The sequence below is a fragment of the Rhinatrema bivittatum genome, chromosome 4, assembly GCF_901001135.1.
Source record: "Rhinatrema bivittatum chromosome 4, aRhiBiv1.1, whole genome shotgun sequence".
NCBI lineage: Eukaryota > Metazoa > Chordata > Amphibia > Gymnophiona > Rhinatrematidae > Rhinatrema > Rhinatrema bivittatum.
In genome coordinates, this window is record NC_042618.1 from 105490924 (window position 1) to 105509040 (window position 18117).

General features: G+C 45.1%; 1 protein-coding gene across 5 annotated transcripts in view; it reads right to left on the reverse strand.

The window, feature by feature from the left end:
* EXD1 (exonuclease 3'-5' domain containing 1) overlaps window positions 1-17025 on the reverse strand; it is a 129777-nt gene extending 112752 nt beyond the window's left edge. For 2 of the 5 annotated variants that reach the window (XM_029598607.1, XM_029598602.1), the window contains exons 1-2: window positions 16896-17013; window positions 16305-16509 (exon numbers count right to left, since the gene is read on the reverse strand). In XM_029598607.1, coding sequence (XP_029454467.1) covers window positions 16305-16437 — 133 coding nt within the window. In that variant the 5' untranslated portion in view covers window positions 16438-16509; window positions 16896-17013. Of the gene's footprint in view, window positions 1-16304; window positions 16510-16612 lie in introns of all 5 variants that reach the window. The other 3 variants (XM_029598605.1, XM_029598606.1, XM_029598604.1) reach the window with 3 other exon arrangements.
* Window positions 17026-18117: the final 1092 nt, after the last annotated feature.

Here is an 18117-nt window from a genome sequence, read left to right on the forward strand (position 1 = left end):
TTATAACGATCTCTAAGGGTCTAAGGGATGGAAAGGTACCATCCCCCCTGGTTCCCAGATATGTAAAATCCTAAATAAGCCCCTCGCTATCCATTTTTTAGATACTAATGTTTGTGCAGCATAACTAAAAGCTTGATGATGGAAAAGGTGTGTGCTCTGGAAATATTGTCTGTGACCAACAAGCATGACCCTCCATTTGTTCCATACGGCTAAAGTGGCCTGCACAGACTCAGGTAAACGTATAGGCGGGTTCCAGGATGATCTTTTTTGCCAAAGAAGAGCCGAAATTGGAAAGCTCCCCACCATCTCTTGTTCCAGATGTACCCAAGGCTTCGGCTTGGAAAGGTTATTCCACTCTACAGCTACCTTAAGATGTGCTGCACCGTGGTATCCCAGGAGGTTTGGCATGCCCAGCCCACCCTGAGATTTGGGTAGGTACAAAGTCTGTTTCTTAACCCTGGATTTCCGAGCTTTCCATAAAAATTTGAAAATTCTGCCTTGCCACTTCTCAATTAGTTTTGTGGATACTACGACTGGTAATGTCAGCATCAGATACAGGATCCTAGGTAGGACATTCATTTTTAGTATAGCTAGGCGCCCCAGCCAAGAAATATGGTAGCGATCCCACTCTTCTAAGTCTTTATATATTTTTGCCAGCAAAGGAGGGTAATTCAGCTGAAAGAGATCCTTCTCACTTCCAATATAAATCCCTAGATATTTAAGTTTTCCTTTTGCCCACTTAAAGGGATGAGATTTCTTGATATGGTCAACCACTACCTGGGGGACTGATACATTCAAAAGTTCAGACTTTTCCCCAATTTATTTTAAAACCAGAAACTCTACTAAAGGCCGATATTTCTTCCGTAAGTGCAATAAGCGATTGAGTTGGGTTAGTCATGGTAAAGAGGATATCATCAGCGAATAAGGATAATTTTGATGAAAACGATCCCACCCCAACCCCATGGATGTGAGAATTGGCCCTAATTTGATTCGTGAAAGGTTCTAAAAAAATAGCAAAAAGTAATGGGGAGAGTGGGCATCCCTGGTGGGTACCCCGGCCCACGGTAAACGGTTGAGAATACCCACCATTAATCTTTAAACACGCCTTCGGGGCTTCATACATTTTCTGAATCCACCAAATGAAACGTTCCCCAAACTGAAAAGCTCTCATGGTTTGAAATAAAAATGGCCAATGAACATAATCGAACGCTTTTCCAGCATCGATCGCCAGTAACAACAACGGGATGTTATGATCACGAGCCCACCACATAAGGTCTACTATTTTCCGAACATTATCGGATGCCATTCTGCCTGGTATGAAGCCCGATTGATCAGAGTGAATTATTTGGGGAAGTAAGCTATTGAGTCTATTTGCCAGAATTTTTGCTAGGATCTTCATATCTAAATTTATAAGGGAGATTGGGCGGTAAGACCCACACACAGTAGGGTCTCGCCCCGGTTTAGCCAGTATAGTCACCCGCGCCAGGTTAGCAGATGAGGAAAGAGATACGGAACCTTGTAGAGCATTGAAGAGTTTTACCAACAAAGGTGTCACTTCCCCAGCAAATGTTTTATAAAAGGCAGCTGTGAGGCCATCCAATCCCGGGGACTTCCCCATTTTCAGGTCCTTTATAGCCCAAGTGACCTCAGCAGGAGATATATCCTGATCCAGACATTCCTGATTAGCAGGTAGAAGAACGGGGAGATTAGACTTAGATAAATATTCGTCAATCTTAGTGACCTTGATAGATTGGTCAGTAGCATACAAATCAGAGTAAAAACGAATAAATCGTTTCCGTATATCAGCGTTGGAAGTCAGCAGTTCCCCATGCTCATCTTTCAGTTTAATTATATTATTTTGTGTCTGCTAACTTTTCAATTTCCTAGCTAGTTGACGCCCCGCCTTGTTTCCCCCCTCATAATACAATTGTTTAGTTATGGTAAGTTTATGGGCAATTTGGGCCGCTTCCAATGTTTCTAGATGGGCTCGTAATCTATCCATTTCAGCCAGGAGCGTAACGTCTCCAGAGCTTTGGTGCCTGAGTCCAATTTGATGTAGCAATTGCAAAGTGTCAGTTTTATCCTTCATCCTAATTTTTTTTTTAAGTAAGCTCCCCGAGCTATGAACTTCCCCCTTAATACTGCCTTTAAACAATCCCACAACGTCATAGGTGATATTCCATCCTTTTCATTAAAATCCAAGTATTCCTTTATGTCGGCTTGAAGTTTCTGAACAAAAGCATCATCCCCAAGCAGACTCATTTAATTTCCAGAATTGTTGTCCCTATCATAGGAGCTCAAGTCTAATTGGAAGGAAATCGGTCCATGGTCAGACCATGTAATAGAATCAATTTGTGGATCCCTCACCGTATTAATACAACTTTTAGCAATAAGAAAGATATCAATCCTGGAGTAAGTTTGATGGGCTCTTGAGTAAAAGGAGTAGCGTCGTCCTCTGGGATTCCATACACGCCATACATCTACTAAATTCAAGTGCGACATAAAGGATTTAAAAAGCCCCCAATCATTCCTCGGTGTATTTGCAGTGCCCCGGGAGTTGTCCAAAAAGGGGTTCAAAGTAAGATTAAAGTCCCCCCCCCCCCCCCCCATTATTAGATGTCCTTCTGCATATTTGTCTATAATGTGACTAAGACGGCTTAGAAAAATACCTTGTCCATTATTTGGAACATATACATTGACTAAGGTATATTCCCCCCCCCCCCCCCCCATTTGCAATAATAAAAATAAGGTAGCGTCCATCCGGATCAGTATGTAAAGCAAACTCCTCAAACATCACATCTTTGGTAATTAAAATTCCTACACCTACATATTTGTGAGATAATGGTCTCGCTGCCCAATATTGTGCAGGAAAAGAGGGATGTCTAAGGAGGCTTTCATGGCGCCTTTTTAGGTGGGTTTCTTGGAGAAAGGCAATTGAAGTATGTTAACTAGTCAATTCGGAATATAAGCAGTGCCGTTTATAAGGAGAATTTAATCCCTTTACATTAAGGGATAAAAAATTCAATAGAACCATCTATCTGTATATCTAAGGGCCCAGTCCCGGAGCTGTATGAGATCAAGGACCCTGATGCACTTCTGCGTAGGATTTCCAGAGTTAAGCATTCTGTATTCAAGGATAACATTAAACAGTGCTTGATTATAACAACCGGTGTGCTGTGCGTGAGTTCCCCCAAATCCCATCCCCCTACCCCCCTCCCGCTTTACCACAATCCCCTCAAATGGTGTTGCGCCCAACATCCAACTTGTCTCAAGAAAGGAGGAATCCGCCATCACAGCGTGACTGCATCTTGTCCCCCAACCGTAGATAAATAAGGTATAAACCTTTCAACCTCATAAAGAAACCCTGAAATGTAGTCAATCAACATTTAACTTTCAGATAACCACCCTGAACACATTGAAAAATGCAGTCCAATTATACCACCATTAGCCAGTTCGCCTATCGGACCGCTAGCCCTGGAGTAAACCCGAGCGTCTTCGCATGAAAACTTGGAGCGCCGTCAGGAAACTCAAGTAGCGTCACTTTGCAGCCGCACAGCATCTGTGTTCCTTCTTAAACGCTTGTTGCCTCTAGTTACCCTCTGCCATTGCGGGAACTCTTCTCTGTTTCCATTAATTTTTGGCCCCTTCTGCAGTTGCTCAAAACCAGAGTATCCTGCAGTGTGTAGTATTTTTGCTGCTTCTGTCAGAGATTTTACACTATGAGTTTCACCTTTCAATGAAAAGCTCATCCCAAAAGGGAAGAGCCATCGGTATCGAACATTGTTCGCCCACAGGGAGTCTGTTATAAGCTTCATTTCTTGTCGTCTCCTGATAGTGGTGGGCGAGAAGTCCGCAAAAATCATGATGGCCGATCCCTGCCATTGCCACGTGGCTTGCTTCCTTGCTATGCTCGCCAGCTGATCCTTTTTAGCAAAGTCATGAAAGAAAGCCAGTATATCTTTTGGCTTATTAGCAACTCGAGGTCCCATAACTCTATGGGCTCTGTCAAACTTAAGTTCCCCATCGGCATTCTCACTGCTTTGAGTCGCTTCAGAAGCCAGCAACATGGCGCATATTTTTTGAACAACTGCCATGCAATCTTTATTTTCCGATGTCTCCGGGACACTCCGGAATCGTAGGTTTTGGCGCCGCGACCGATTCTCTAAATCTTCCATTTTATCCTGAATCCGCTCCAGTTCAGAGGTAATGTGAGTGTGCTGATCCCGGGTAACCTTAATAATCTCACAGTTCTCGTCGACACGCGTTTCTAGTTCAAAAATCCGACGGCTGTGTTCAGCTAGCTCACCTTTCAGCTCCTCGATGGATTGCCACTGCTATTACTAGCAACAGTAGCATGGAATAGACTTAGTTTTTGGGTACTTGCCAGGTTCTTATGGCCTGGATTGGCCACTGTTGGAAACAGGATGCTGGGCTTGATGGACCCTTGGTCTGACCCAGTATGGCATTTTCTTATGTTCTTATAATATCTTGTGTATTATTCACTATTTCAGCTTTCAGATCCGCAAACCAAGATCGCATCTCAGCTTTGGTTGGGGGGTCCCCATCATCCACGTGAGTATCCAGAGTGTCAGGGCCTTCAGCCCCTGCTAGAGCTGTTTCGTCCTCCGCCAAGATGTCTGCTGCCGGCGGTCTCCCGTCTTCGTCCGATTTCTGATATGAGAATTTCTTAAAGTCCACTTGCTTCCTTCTCGTAGACATCTTTGCTAGTAGAGGACTTGTTCCGTGAGTTTTTATAATCAGATACTATCACAGGTGGTTTTAATTTCAGGGAGTTTTGTAGCAGTCTGAGGAACTCTCGATTTATGCAGCCATCTCCTGAGGTGACGTCACTTCCTCCTTCCCATAGATCCCAATTTGGATTCCTCTGGGGGACCTTCAATGCCCAGTTCAGCTAAAATAGAAGGAATAAGAGGACCCAACTCCTCCTTCCTAAAGAGGCAGACCACCTTAGAGTCATCCCCTTCCGCCCCATGCGCGCCTCTCAATGTACCTTGTGACTGTAAATCAGGGTCCACATCCACCCCCTGCGAAGGCTTGGGCTGGAGATCAGGGACATCTGGACCAGTATCCTGCCCCAAAGTATACCTATTAAGCAGAGAAACTCCTGTGCAACAGAGAAGCTTAGGCTGAGAGGGTTCCGCACCCTCCTTGGACCTGGGCCGCTTCCTAGCAGTGAGCTTAGAACCCGGAGAAGCAAATTTTTTTTACCAGGCTAATGCTTTTCTAACTTCTTCTCCTTGTAAGCCTTATGGAGCAGCAATACAAATTGTGAGGAGAAAGAGGAAGAAGAGTCGTCGGAGGCCCCCCTCAGGGCTATCCTCCATATCAGGGGAATCAGGTAGCAAAGGTTCCCTATCCCTTGGAAAAACCTGCTGAGGAGAAAGAGGAGGTGGTAAAACCCCCTCCCCTCCCCTGGCGCTGTAGTAGTCACAACTCTAAATGATTGTAAAATGGCTTCCGTTCCCGCTCTGAACGGGAACAGATCAGCCTCAGTCTGATCTGCAGCAGCTGTCCTCACCGGGACTCGGGCAGACTTGGTTTTCGCTGATTTAACATTTTTTTCACTCCATACAGCTCCCGATCCCTCCCCCCGGGATGCATGCCGAGCAAAGTCCCTCCCGAGAGAGACGCGGGCGAACCCGCCGCGCGGCAAACTGATGAACGCAACATCGGGATGTGACTGAAAAAATTCCCACACGAAGTAGAAATTAAATAAAATTAAATTAAAGCTGTAAATAAGCAGATAATGCTGCGCTGAGTCAGGGAGTGAGAGAGAGCCGGCGCAGCTGAGGAAAACAAAAACGAAACCAAAACTTTTTTTTTTTTTTTTTTTTTAAGTTAGAAAGCTTGCCCGGCAGTGGTCCAAAGTGCTGATCCCATCTGATGGAGTGAACCGGGCTCCCCGGTGTCACACCCAAGCTGCTAAGTAGGCAAAGTAGGGCCCTCAACCCTGTGAAGCAGCTACCTCAGACCAGTGGGGGATGGTTCTCTCAGAACCTCACGACCCCCTGGGAGGCCACAGACCACTGTGCTGCCACAAAGTTCCTCTTCTTATTTATTTATTTATTTATTTTAATTAAAGCTGAAATTAGCCAGAAACTAAAAACAAAAAAACGTACCTAAGCCTGACTAACCACAAAAAAACAACCAAGCTCACAGCCCAGACTGTAGGTTTTGCACCTCCACCATCTGCTGGAGACAGAGTAATACTGCCGGACTGTAGGTGGCTCCATCCTATTTATAGGCGGCGTTTGTTTTGATAACTGCTCTGTCTCCATCTGCTAGAGGGGGGGGAGGGGCAAAACCCAGGAGTCTGGACTGATCCGGGTACGTACAGGGAAAATAAATTGTCCGTCCTCCAACCCGTCAGCTTGGATCTTTAACAGCAAAAAAAACTTGCCCAAGATCCAACCCACCTTGAACATAGAAAATGAGGTAAGGAGGGGATCCAAGATGGCGTCCTAGGGAGAGGTCGCAGTAAAGTTCGCTCTGCTATACAGCATTCATTCCTCGATTTTTCATGCCACACACTAAGAGGAAAGGCAGGATCCGACAGGATTCCTCGGTGCCTGCCATGATGACACCTTCCCAACCCACGATAGTGGGCTTCTTTGCTCAGACTGCAGCTTCTACTCCAGGTGGGTCCGCTGGGGTATTGAGCAGGGAACACGCTGACTTACCCCTGGATATTCAAACGTTGCTGAGCCCTGGAGTGCCTGAGACGCCCTCTCCTCTGACCCGCAGCAACATCCAAGACCTAGGCTGGTCAGCCCACCAGCTGCTGCTGGAGAAGGGCGTGGCAACGGAGGTGGGGAGAGGATTGCTTGCTGCGAGCGCAGTTGAGGAAAGCACCGTGGAAACAGAGCAACAACAGGGCCTGGAAGGTAGAAGGGAGAGACGAGCCAATGAAATACCAAGTGCTGCCAGCTTCAATCCGATGGAGGAAGGGGACTCGACCAACGAAATTGAACAAATTTCAGAAGTTTGTCGAAGAGCAAAGGTAGGCACTAGCCTCATTCAAAAACTGGTTAAACCAAATGTAATAACTTTAGAGACGGTGTGGAGTGCCCTGATAACTTTAGAAAAAGCAATTACTTCGTTAACTTTGGCTTTGAATAATAACCAGAAGAATATTAAAAAGATTGAACCTGTGATAGCACGGCATGAAGAAAAATTTAAAGAATTGGATTCCAAACTTGAGGCGATGCAAGGGGTTCAATTAAATCTTGAAAAATCTGACTTGGAAAATACTAGAAAGTTGGAAAATCTAGAGAATTTACAAATATATTTGAATTTAAGGGTTTTAAATTTTCCGCAAGTGAAGTTGATCTCATTGAGAGATCAATTCAAGAAGTACTTGATAGAAACCCTTCAAGTTTCCCCAGAAGTAATGCCTCTAATTGCAAATATATACTTCGTAAATAAACCGAGTCTGGCTGACCTACCATTGAATGTTGGCAGTAATTTAACAGCTTTTCTTGAGTCACCAATGGAAGAGCAAATTGAGTCACAAGGAACAGTTTCTGTTTCATTTGTCTTCAGGATGGACAGAGATATGATTTTAAAATTATTTTTGCGAAATAGGGAAAAGCTGTTCTACCGGAAAACAATTTGGATTTTTCCGGATATTACAAAACCAACACAAATTCGGAGAAAAAAAGATGCTTGAGATGTGCCAGGAGGCAAGGTCGATGGGTGCCAAGATAACAATAAGATACCCTTGCAAATCTGTATTAAGTTGGAATAATGCCCACTATATTTTTTATGAACCGGATCATCTACGTATATTTATAGATAGCCATAAGAATGTGGGCAGTGTAACCTAAGTCTCGAGCTTAGATAGAATGTTCAGTATCCTCCCTAAATTTTTTATTTTCTAAATAATTGTATAGATAATGTACTTTTTATATCTTGGATCTCACTGTATTACCGCTTAAATAGTGAAATATGATAGGGGGGAAGATGGAATAATTAATTGATTTTTTTTTCTTTAATTTGTATTGATCTTTTCAATGTGTATAATTGGAATTTATTCTGTAAATCATATAAATAAAGAATTAAAAAAAAAAAAAGGTAAGATCCAGTTTTCCTTTCTTTGTGTCCCACATGGGTTTTCCTCCCATATCAACAGATGGAGACTGAGAAGCAAAGCTTTGCTGAAGCTGTGTTACTTAAACCAGTGCGTCCCTCGCAGTCCCTCAGTATGTATTGTAACCACGCCAAGAACTTAGCGGATAAGCCCCCAAATTGGAGCCCTGCAAATAGAGAGATTCAAAACATCTGTTTGCACACAAATGAGAATATTTTTTTTTCAGAGACAGTAGGGCTCTGGACTGATCTGTGGATCCCAAGGAACAAAAATGAACAGGTAAAAACCAATTTTGGATTTCCTTATTGTGCCCCAGAGCAGTCCAGATACATGGGATGTACCCAAGTGCCCCTAAACAGAGTCGCATGCAGCACACTCTCTCCAAAACCAGCTGCCTCTGGCGACTGAACATCCAGCCGCTAATGCCTTGTGAAATGCCTTATCTACTTTGTTTAGTTAGCTCCTCATGAACACTGTTCTGAAAATTGAAGTTTACCTCATTTCCAATCTTAAACTGAACAGAAATATTTGCTAAGCAATTTTGCTTTTTCCTCATGAGCCTCCCCTTTACCGTCGAGTCTCACTTTTGCACTTCATTCTATCACCAACATATCTTTAAAAAAGTAAATAAATAAAATAAAGGTCTTGTCCCCCCATTTTATCATTTTATAATTTTTCTTCTATTTGAATTTTTGCATTCCTGACTACTTTCCAAGCTTCTCTTAATTTTTCCAGATATTGTCGCCTGTCGTCTTCTTTCTGCGATCTCTTGCAGTTTATGAATGCTAAATCTTCTCCTTTACCTTTTCATCTACTTCTTTAGAAAACCATAATGGTCTCGTTTTCCTCTTCCCTTTATTTACATTCTTAACAAAAAGATTAGTTGCCTTTATGATATCTCCTTTCAGTTTTTCCCACCGCCCTTCTACTTCCCCTAGATTTCCCCATTCAGCTAATGAATCCTTCAGGTACTCCCCCACTTTGAGAAAGTTAGTTTTCCTGAAGTCTAGGACCCTCACCTTAGAATGAACCTTCATCTCTTGCATCCTAATATTGAACCACACCATCTGGTGGTCATTGGTTTCCAGGTGATCATCCATTACAATATGAGAAATACTATCCCCGTTTGTAAGCACCAGTTACAGTATCGCCCCCTCCCTTATAGGTTCTGTTACCGCTTGACAGAACATTTCTCCTTGCACAGAATCCAGGATCACCCTGCTTCTAGAAGATACTGCAGTTGGGATATCCCAATCTACATCTGGAAGATTAAAATCCCCTAGCAGCAGCACCTCCCCTTTCACAACAATCCTGTGAATATGCTCCATTAAATCTCAATCCATCTTCTCTGTCTGTGATGGAGGTCTGAATAGGTCTTGTTTATGGTCTGCATATTACACCAATATAAACAGATGTTCCATTCCCCCTTTCCAGATTAACCCACAGTGCCTCCTCCTCACCTTGTAAACCCAGCAATGCTGTTGCTTTAATACTATTCTTTATAATAATGGCATGCCTCATCCTTTCCTTCCTACCCAGTCCTTCGTGAATAGATTGTAGCCAAGTATAACTGTATCCCAGTCATGGCTTTCCATGTACCAGGTCTCTGAGTCAGCTACCATATATAAATCAGTTTCTTTCATGACTGCCTCTAGATCTGGGACTTTATTCCCGTACTATGAGCACTGGGGTAAATAGCTTTCCATTTATTGCATTTTTTCCCCATATTTCCCATTTCTATATGAGTATTTAATGTTTTACTTACATTAGGGTTTTGTTTACCCATCCCTGATGATTCTTCTCACTAAGGGGGTCATTTTCTATCGGTATTGCACGCGAAAAGTCTCTTTTCGTGTGTGATAGCTTGATAGGAGCGGAGTTGGGACGGCGTCGGGGTGGACGCGGCAGTAACTTCGCTGGCAGCGATAAGGTACGACCCGTTATCGCCGCCAATAACGCGCCCAATAGTGCCACCTTTCACAGTGGCACTATTGGGTGCGAAAGCCAGCAGCGATAACATCATGGTGGTGCGATCGCTGCCGGCTTTCGCAGGCCCACCCCCCACTTCGCCACCCCGGGATTCAGAAAGCCATGTGCCGATAGAAAACCCAGGCCTAAGTTTGCCATTCTATATTGAAAGACGCTGCACCCCTCCTTCAACAAATGGATCCCATCTCTGCTCAGCAATCCTTGAAATATCACCACATGATCCAGGAAGCCAAAACGCTCAAGTCGACACCATCTATGAAGCCATTCATTTATCTCCAGAATGTGAGCTTCCCTGCCTGGGCCTTTATCCTTAACTGGGAGGATTGAGAATACCACATGTGCACCTGTTTTACCCTCTCTCCCAGAGCCATGAAGTCATTTTTGATACAATCCTTGCAGTATTATTCGTGCCAACATGGATAAGCAGCACTGGATAGTGGTCAGTAAACTTGAGGATTCTCGGCAATCTCTCTGTAATGTCTTGAATTTTGGCACCCAGCAGACAGCAAACTTCCCAGGACAACATGTCTGATTGGCAGATGGATGATTCTATACCTTTCAGAAGTGAGTCACCAAAAGCCACTACCCTCCACCTCCTAGGTGCAGTGGTTGCTATGCCCACAGTTTTGGGGTTTGCATATCCTGATCCTCCCCATCATGGGATGACATCTCCTCCTCCTCTTCCAGGGTTGTATACTGGTTCTTTAGTTCAAGGGAAATCAGAGCCATGGTATAAGGTCTAGAAGCTCTGGTAATCTAGGTTCAGCATCATCTCATGAACCAGTTTTGCCTTCCACTCTGCTTAAGTTCTCCATCTTAGATGCCTTGATAAGCATTTCATCAATGTAATCCTCATTCTCTTGGATGCTTCTCAATCTTGCCACCTCCTCTTTGAGTTCTGCCACCTCTTTCCTGAGGGAGTTGATCTGCAGACACTTTTCACACTGAACTGGCTCCTCACTGTGGATCAGGACATCTGTCTGGACAACACTAGAACTAATAACAGCGGCGACAGATTTGGTGATACGTTTCCCAGTCATCCTTCAATTGCTGGTAGCTTGTTACCTTTTGAAAGAAATAAGAAAGACCTTATTGACTTTTGTTTTGAATTAAATTCCTTCTGAATAAAACTTGCAGTAAATGTACAATAAAGAGTAGTGCGTGCAGGTGCCATTAGATACACACTTCCGGTCTTTTTCTGCTGCTGGTACAGGGTTTCTGCAAGGTATAGCGTAGAGCTTGAAGTCACTTGCCGTGACCTGTGGAGTCTTCTTTCGGGGGCTGCTGGGTAGGATATGCAGATGAGGTTTCAGCTCTCTTCTGCTGTTCACTTTTATTCCCTCCGGCACCAGGACCGGAGCAGTCACAGGCAGGCTTTCGTGATCCCCAAAAGGACTGCAGCTTGGCAGATGCCTGCCTCTGAGAGAAAGCTCCCCTGCCTGGTTGATATCTTCTCACCTCCCAGGATCTTTGTCTTCTGGGGAAACTCTTCTAGTTTCCCTTGGGCTTATCTTAGAGTAATATATGTCCATTTGACTCGCTCAAGTGCTTCATCAGCTGTTCCAGATAGTCAAAGAAAAGCTTGCCTCTGAAGGGAAGACTGCCGAGCTGCAGTTTGAACTAGATATCCACTGACCAATTACGCAACCATAGGAGTCTCCTAGCCAAAACAGCGGCATCATATTTTGGGCTGAAGTGAGCAGCAAGTCATACAAAGCATCCACAATATAGGCTTTGTCAATTCCAAAAGCTCTGTCTGCTTCAATGAAAGAGAAGCTCTTGCCTCTGAATCCTGAAGATGCTGAACCCAGCGCAAACAGGCTTGTGCCATGAAACTGGTGCACACAGCCATCCGTATGCCCAAGGCCGATACTTCAAACTGTTTTCAAGATGTATTTCCATCTTCTGGTCTTGAGCATCTTTCAGTGCAGTTGACCTTGCTACCAAAATGGTGGTCTTCTTAGTCACCGCTGAGTCCAACGAATCCACCTTAAGCAGCTTCAAGAGTTCCAACGCATCCTAGGCAGCGGGTAAAGCTTTGCCATCCCTCTACCACTCCCTAGAGACCAGCTTCTTAACTATATGATGGAAGAGAAAAGCTTTTGTGGACCCTGGAGGCCTTCCATGATGGTATCTTCTCCCTCATGCTCTGACTCTTCCCAAACCTCCATAATGCCCAACTCTTTTAAAACTTGGGCAATCATGAGAAATAATTCCTCCTTGCAGAAGAGGTGAACCACTGTGATCATCCCCTTCCACCACAGAAATCTCCTCCTCCAAGGGTCCTTGTCCTCATCTTCGTGCCTCTGGGGGGTCCCACAAGGGGTTCCCCCCCCCCCCCCAAGACTCCTCCAATTCCCAATTGGAGTGCCACTTACCACTGGGAATATGCAAGAGTCCTCTGGACCCTCTTGGGAGGACACCTTACAAGTTTTATTTGGATATGGGAGACCTTTAGAACAGGAAAGCATCCCCAATTTCCTTTTTCTTGCCAAAAAGACTTTGTGCATCAATAGCACAAAATCAGTGGAAAAAGCTGCATTCTGAAGTTTTCTCCCCCATCCATCTTGGGCACTATCGAAGGCCTGCACAGCAGGGGATAATGGAGGAGGGGGAAGCAGGCCCCTCCTCTATTTTCTGCACCATGGGTACAGACACTAAAATGGCTGAAGCTTCTGTACTGCAGAGAAGAGCAACTATTATCAGTCTCAGTTGATCGGGACAACTTTCTCCCCTCCGGGGCCATGATCGCTGATGCTGAGCTGACTTCCCCACCAAATATACACTGGCTGCATAGCCCTGAAACGCTCATATGCAATTTCTTAGCCCCAAATGATCTGCATATCCCACACTCCACGGTCACTGCCAAACCGGGACCTGGGCCAACTTGCACTCAGCAGAAGGAACTCAAAGAAAAATAATCAGCCCCACAGCAGCGCACAGCAAATCCCTGGCCTCACCCGTTCTGATTTATGAGGCGAGGCTAGATGATTTAAATATGTATACTCTGGAAGAAAGAAGGTGCAGGGGAGATATGATACAGACCTTCAGATACCCGCGATGAGTGGCATGGGAGTGAGCCCTTAGTGCTGTGGCGTAGTTGACGCAGCCTCGTAGGAGAACCTATGAGGCCTATGCTGACAGCTGGTGAACACGCCCCGAAGAGGGACAGACTGGAACTTCACCTATACCAGCTGCCTCCCCCGCAGGTTGAGCCTTTGAGTTCTGGTGCCAGCAGAACTTAGGCGGGTCCCTAGAGCAATAGGATGAACAAAATTCCAAGAGCACCACAGGGTCAGGACAAGCATTAGACTGAAGGTACCGGGAACAGACAGAGGGTCAGGGCAGACAGCAAGCATAGTCATGTTCAATGCAATGGTCAGATCCAGGTGGTAGGTAAGTGTGGTCAGGTCCAGACATCAGATAACCATGGTCAGGTCCAAGGCAAGAAGTTAATACCAGGATATCAGGCCAAAGAATAGATAAGGACAGATGAGGAGACACTGGACGAGGCGAGCTGGGCAAAGCAAAGCTGGAACTCAGGAGCAACATGCATTGCTCTAGGCAGGAGACTCGTTGCTGAGGTAATAGCTGGCAGCTTGTGAGGCCCTTAAATACCCCCAGGGCCAGTGATGTCATCAAGTGTCACATGGCTTTTCCCTTTAAGCTTTGTTGCATGCTGCATGCATGCACCTAAGAGAACCCCAGGGAAGAGCTGGAGCATGGCGGCATCAAAGTCGTGATCATTGTGGGACCTTGCTAGTGAGTTGAGCCGGTCATGGGTTTACCCCGCAGCTGGCCAAACATAAAATACTTGAAAGGTTTTAATTATTCAAGAACTTTGAACCTTTTCCATTGGAAAAGAAATTGTAGAACTAGGGATCACGAAATGAAACTCCATTGGGAGGACAACTCAGAACAAACACCAGGAAATATTTCTTCATGGACAGAGTGGTGGATGCCTGGAATGCTCTTCCAGAGGGGGTGAAGACAAAAAAGTCAAATAATTCAAAGGGGCATGGAATAAACACTGTGGGGTAGATTTTACAAATTTGCGCACACGCGTACTTTTGTTCGTGCACCAGGCGCAAACAAGAGTACGCAGGATTTTGATAGATATGCGCGTAGCCGCACGTATCTGTTAAAATCCGGGATCGGCGCAAGCAAGGCTGTGCAAAATCGGTAGCCTGCGCGCGCCGAGCCATGCACCCTGCCTCCGTTCCCTCCGAGGCCGCTCCAAAATCGGAGCGGCCTCGGAGGGAACTTTCCTTCCACCCCCCCCCCCACACCTTCCCCTACCTAAACCCCCCCCTACCTTTGTTGCACAAGTTACACCTGCCTTGGGCAGGTGTAACTTGTGCGCGCCGGGCTGGCCACCGGCACGCGATTCCCAGGCCCGGGAGCCATTTCGGAGGCCTCGGCCACGCCCCCAAAACGCCCCAGGCCGTAACCACGCCCCACCCCCAAATGATGCGCCGCCGCAACACGCCCCGGACACACCCCCAGGAAAGCCCCGGGACTTACGGATGCCGCCGAGCCTACTCAACATAGGCTTGGCGCACGCAGGGGGAACTTCGGGCAGGTTTTCGGGGGGTACGCCCATACCCCTTTGAAAATCTGGCCCTGTGGATCCCTAAATACTAGAGGACAAATGAAGAAGAGGGTGCATGGGGGTAACCTGTATGGAGCGGCAGTTACTACCCTCAACAGAAAGCATGGGGATTATTACCCTTAACCAATAAGTCTCAATCCTTTTGATGCAACTTCAACATTGCTCTCCGCTTCGACAACAGAAGGGAAAAAGGGGAATTGGATTCAGATAACCAACACAGACCCTGATTTTTAAGGTCTGGGGTACTGATATGCAGACATAGGGGAAAAGCTCATGACTGCTTCTACAGCCAAGTCCAAAAGCAAAGCACTGTCTGAATTTTCAAGAAGTCTCCTCACCCAGCAAAAATGTTGCTAGCAGTAATTTTGTATGGGTTTGATAGTTGCTGGGTTTTAATTGTAAACATTACTATCCTTATCATAAGGCTTGGGGATAACTGCACAGAGTGGCATTTACTACCCTTAACTGAAAAGGGGGGGGGGGGGGGTAATATGCACAGCATGGAAGATACTACCATAAGAGGCTTGATGGGCAGACAGGATGGACCATTTGGCCTTTTTCTGCCATAATTACTACATTACTATGATTCTCTTCCCTAATAGATGGCTCCACTGGGCCAAGCAGGCCTATCTCCCATATGCTTGTTTGTTTTAAAAAATAAATAAGACAGTTCCCCCAAGGCAAAACAGCTGAAATAAACATATTTATTTCCCTCCTGATGTCTTCACCGTGGACCTCCCTAGAGAAGAAGAGAGAGAGAAGTGTGGGGAAAAGGAGGGTGCCAGATCGCTTGATATCAATCTTCCCACAGCCTCAGGGCAGCGAGAATTCAAGGCCACCAACCCCCTGCTCACCCTACTCTACCAGGGGGATGGCTCTCCTCAGAACATAACATCCCTGTGAGCAATTTGTCTTTTTTTAAATTCAAAGCTTCAGACTGCAGGTTTTGCACCTCTACCATCTGCTGGAGATAGAATATTGAGGAACTAGGTGGCACATTGGCTTAACAGTTTCAAAATTTTACTTCTCTATCTCTTAGCTGCTGGTAGGGGAGAAAAACACAAGCCTCTGGACTGATGTGGGGGGACAATAAGCAATTGCAGAACACTCACAACAGGGCCTAGTATCTATGGCTCATTCATAATTGCACCTCAAGGATTGCATTTTACCTCATCAGAAACCAGGTTCTACCAATGTACAACATGATTGTGTCTTATTTAATATGTAAATATCTAACTGAAAATAATCACATATTAAACTTCAACTTTGAAAAGTGGATTTTGTCACACATTTTTCACATGCATTTACTTGTGTTTGAATATTTCCAATGGGCACCCATTCTAGGATGCAAGCAGATACTGGGCCTAGTTCTGCCTAGAAGTTCCACCTGATTGCTTGAGAACTAAACATTCCCCAAGTCCCATTCCACAGAGTTACAGTGATACTTAGTACATTTGTCCTCAAATCCTTTATGCTAAATGGAAGCTCTCCTTCAACTAGCACAGAATACCACAACGACGAAACGTCATCCTCTCCTTCAATTTGCAAATCCTACCTCCCCTAGGATACCCATGGGACAGCGCCGCATTTTACCTTCACTCAGGAGAATGGTTCTACTGGGATCCACTTGCAGTAAGATACCCTGAAAGGAACCGTAAGTCAGGGTAATTTTCATTTTCTTTCCCAGAATCCGGTTTAGAAAACTGCGATCTATCTTGGGCTCCATAATTCTGTCATATAACGGAGGATCGGGGAGCTGATATCCGCGAGAGAACTGACAGCCGATAATCCAGACGTCCTGCAAAGAGAGTACCCGGTAAAAAAGATCACAGAGGCTTTACACCATCCTTTGGCAGAAAGCACCATTTCTAAGAGAAAAAAAACATAAATATGACCAGTACCCTTTACGTGCGCGTCCCCCTTCTGTATCAGTATCACTGCCCCCTTCCCGCCAGCGGCTCCCTAAGCTATAACTCGTCACTCCTCATCAGCGATTTCCAAGAGGAACATCGTCACCCGGAGACTGGCCCTTTGCACCTTAGCCCGAACCCGTTAAACCCAAGACGTAGCAGACCGATCTTTAGTCTGCGGAGGAGCCCGCGAGGCCTTCCGCACTGGAACCACGCGCCATTGCTCTGTTCTGGGAGTCTCGAATAACCACGTCCAAAAATCAAAAAAACAAACCAGCACTCCTTCTTATTCCTGCCCATGGAACCGCGGTCCCTTTACTAACCCGACGTTCCGCGCGCTCGCAGCTCAAGCGTATGATTAAAAAAAAGAGCCACAGTACGGGCTCCGGGAGAGCCAAACTTCGTGAGAGCGCCACGCGGAGCCATCGCAAAAGTGAAAAAACCTAGGTTAAAAGGACACTAAATTTGTCAGTGTTAATATACGAGGAAAAATCATTTTTCGAACTGCAAGATCTTGGTATTTTAATTAATACATTTCTATACAGGTCTTGTTTTAATGACGCTTTCTTTTCTTACACAGACCCTAAATCAGGACTTGTACTAGAATTTACTTAGATCCCTGCCTGGTTTCTCTATGTGGTACTATCCTTTGTTATTGAGAACGTTCCAGCAGGGGGTTTGAGGGAGATAGTGCATGGAAGGAAGACCCTTCCCCAAAGAGTATATAAGATGACTCCAAGAGTAAGAGGGAGAAATTTTTCAGAAGAGTTTTGAGCTCAGTTGATCAAGATGTACTGCTTCACTGCAGAGAGTAGAAGTGACTCTGGTGGGGACTAATGGCCAACTGGAACACCCTTCATTCCAGGGCAGGCTGAAGCCAATGGGTGAGCGCATGCTAGAGATGAACACATTTTCTGTTCTTCAATGGGACCTAAAGGGAGGAAAAGATTTCATTGAAGACCAGAGAAGAAAAAAATCTTCATTTGGACTTATGTGACACGAGAAAGTGAGTAGCTATATGGAAGTTCTGAACTGACTGAGAAGTTGTGCTTTATTTTTCTTGAATTGTAGTTTAATTTTCTTGATTTTTCTTGCCTTTCTGCTTAAGATTAAGATTGGATTCTTTAATAAATTCTTGTTTGGAACAGACACAAAAAAAGGCATGAAATAATACGTTTGAACCTTTTGGGCAGTAGTGTCAATTGTTAGAGCTTCAAACTTGGCTGCTATCCATTGTGCATCTTTCACATACATTCATAATACACTCATCTTAAAAAATTGTAATCTAAAATGTATTTAGTTATTTTAGCACAATTTGGTATATTAACGGACAGATGAATCAAGAACCAGTGAGTTATAGACCTCTACCAGCAGATGGAGACGAAGCAAAGCTGACATCCCTACTGGAGATTGCTTAAAAATTTTTAAGGAGAAAAGAAGAAGGAAAATTATTTGCCCCACTCTCCTGTGGTCCTTATGGTCCCTCCCTCAATTGA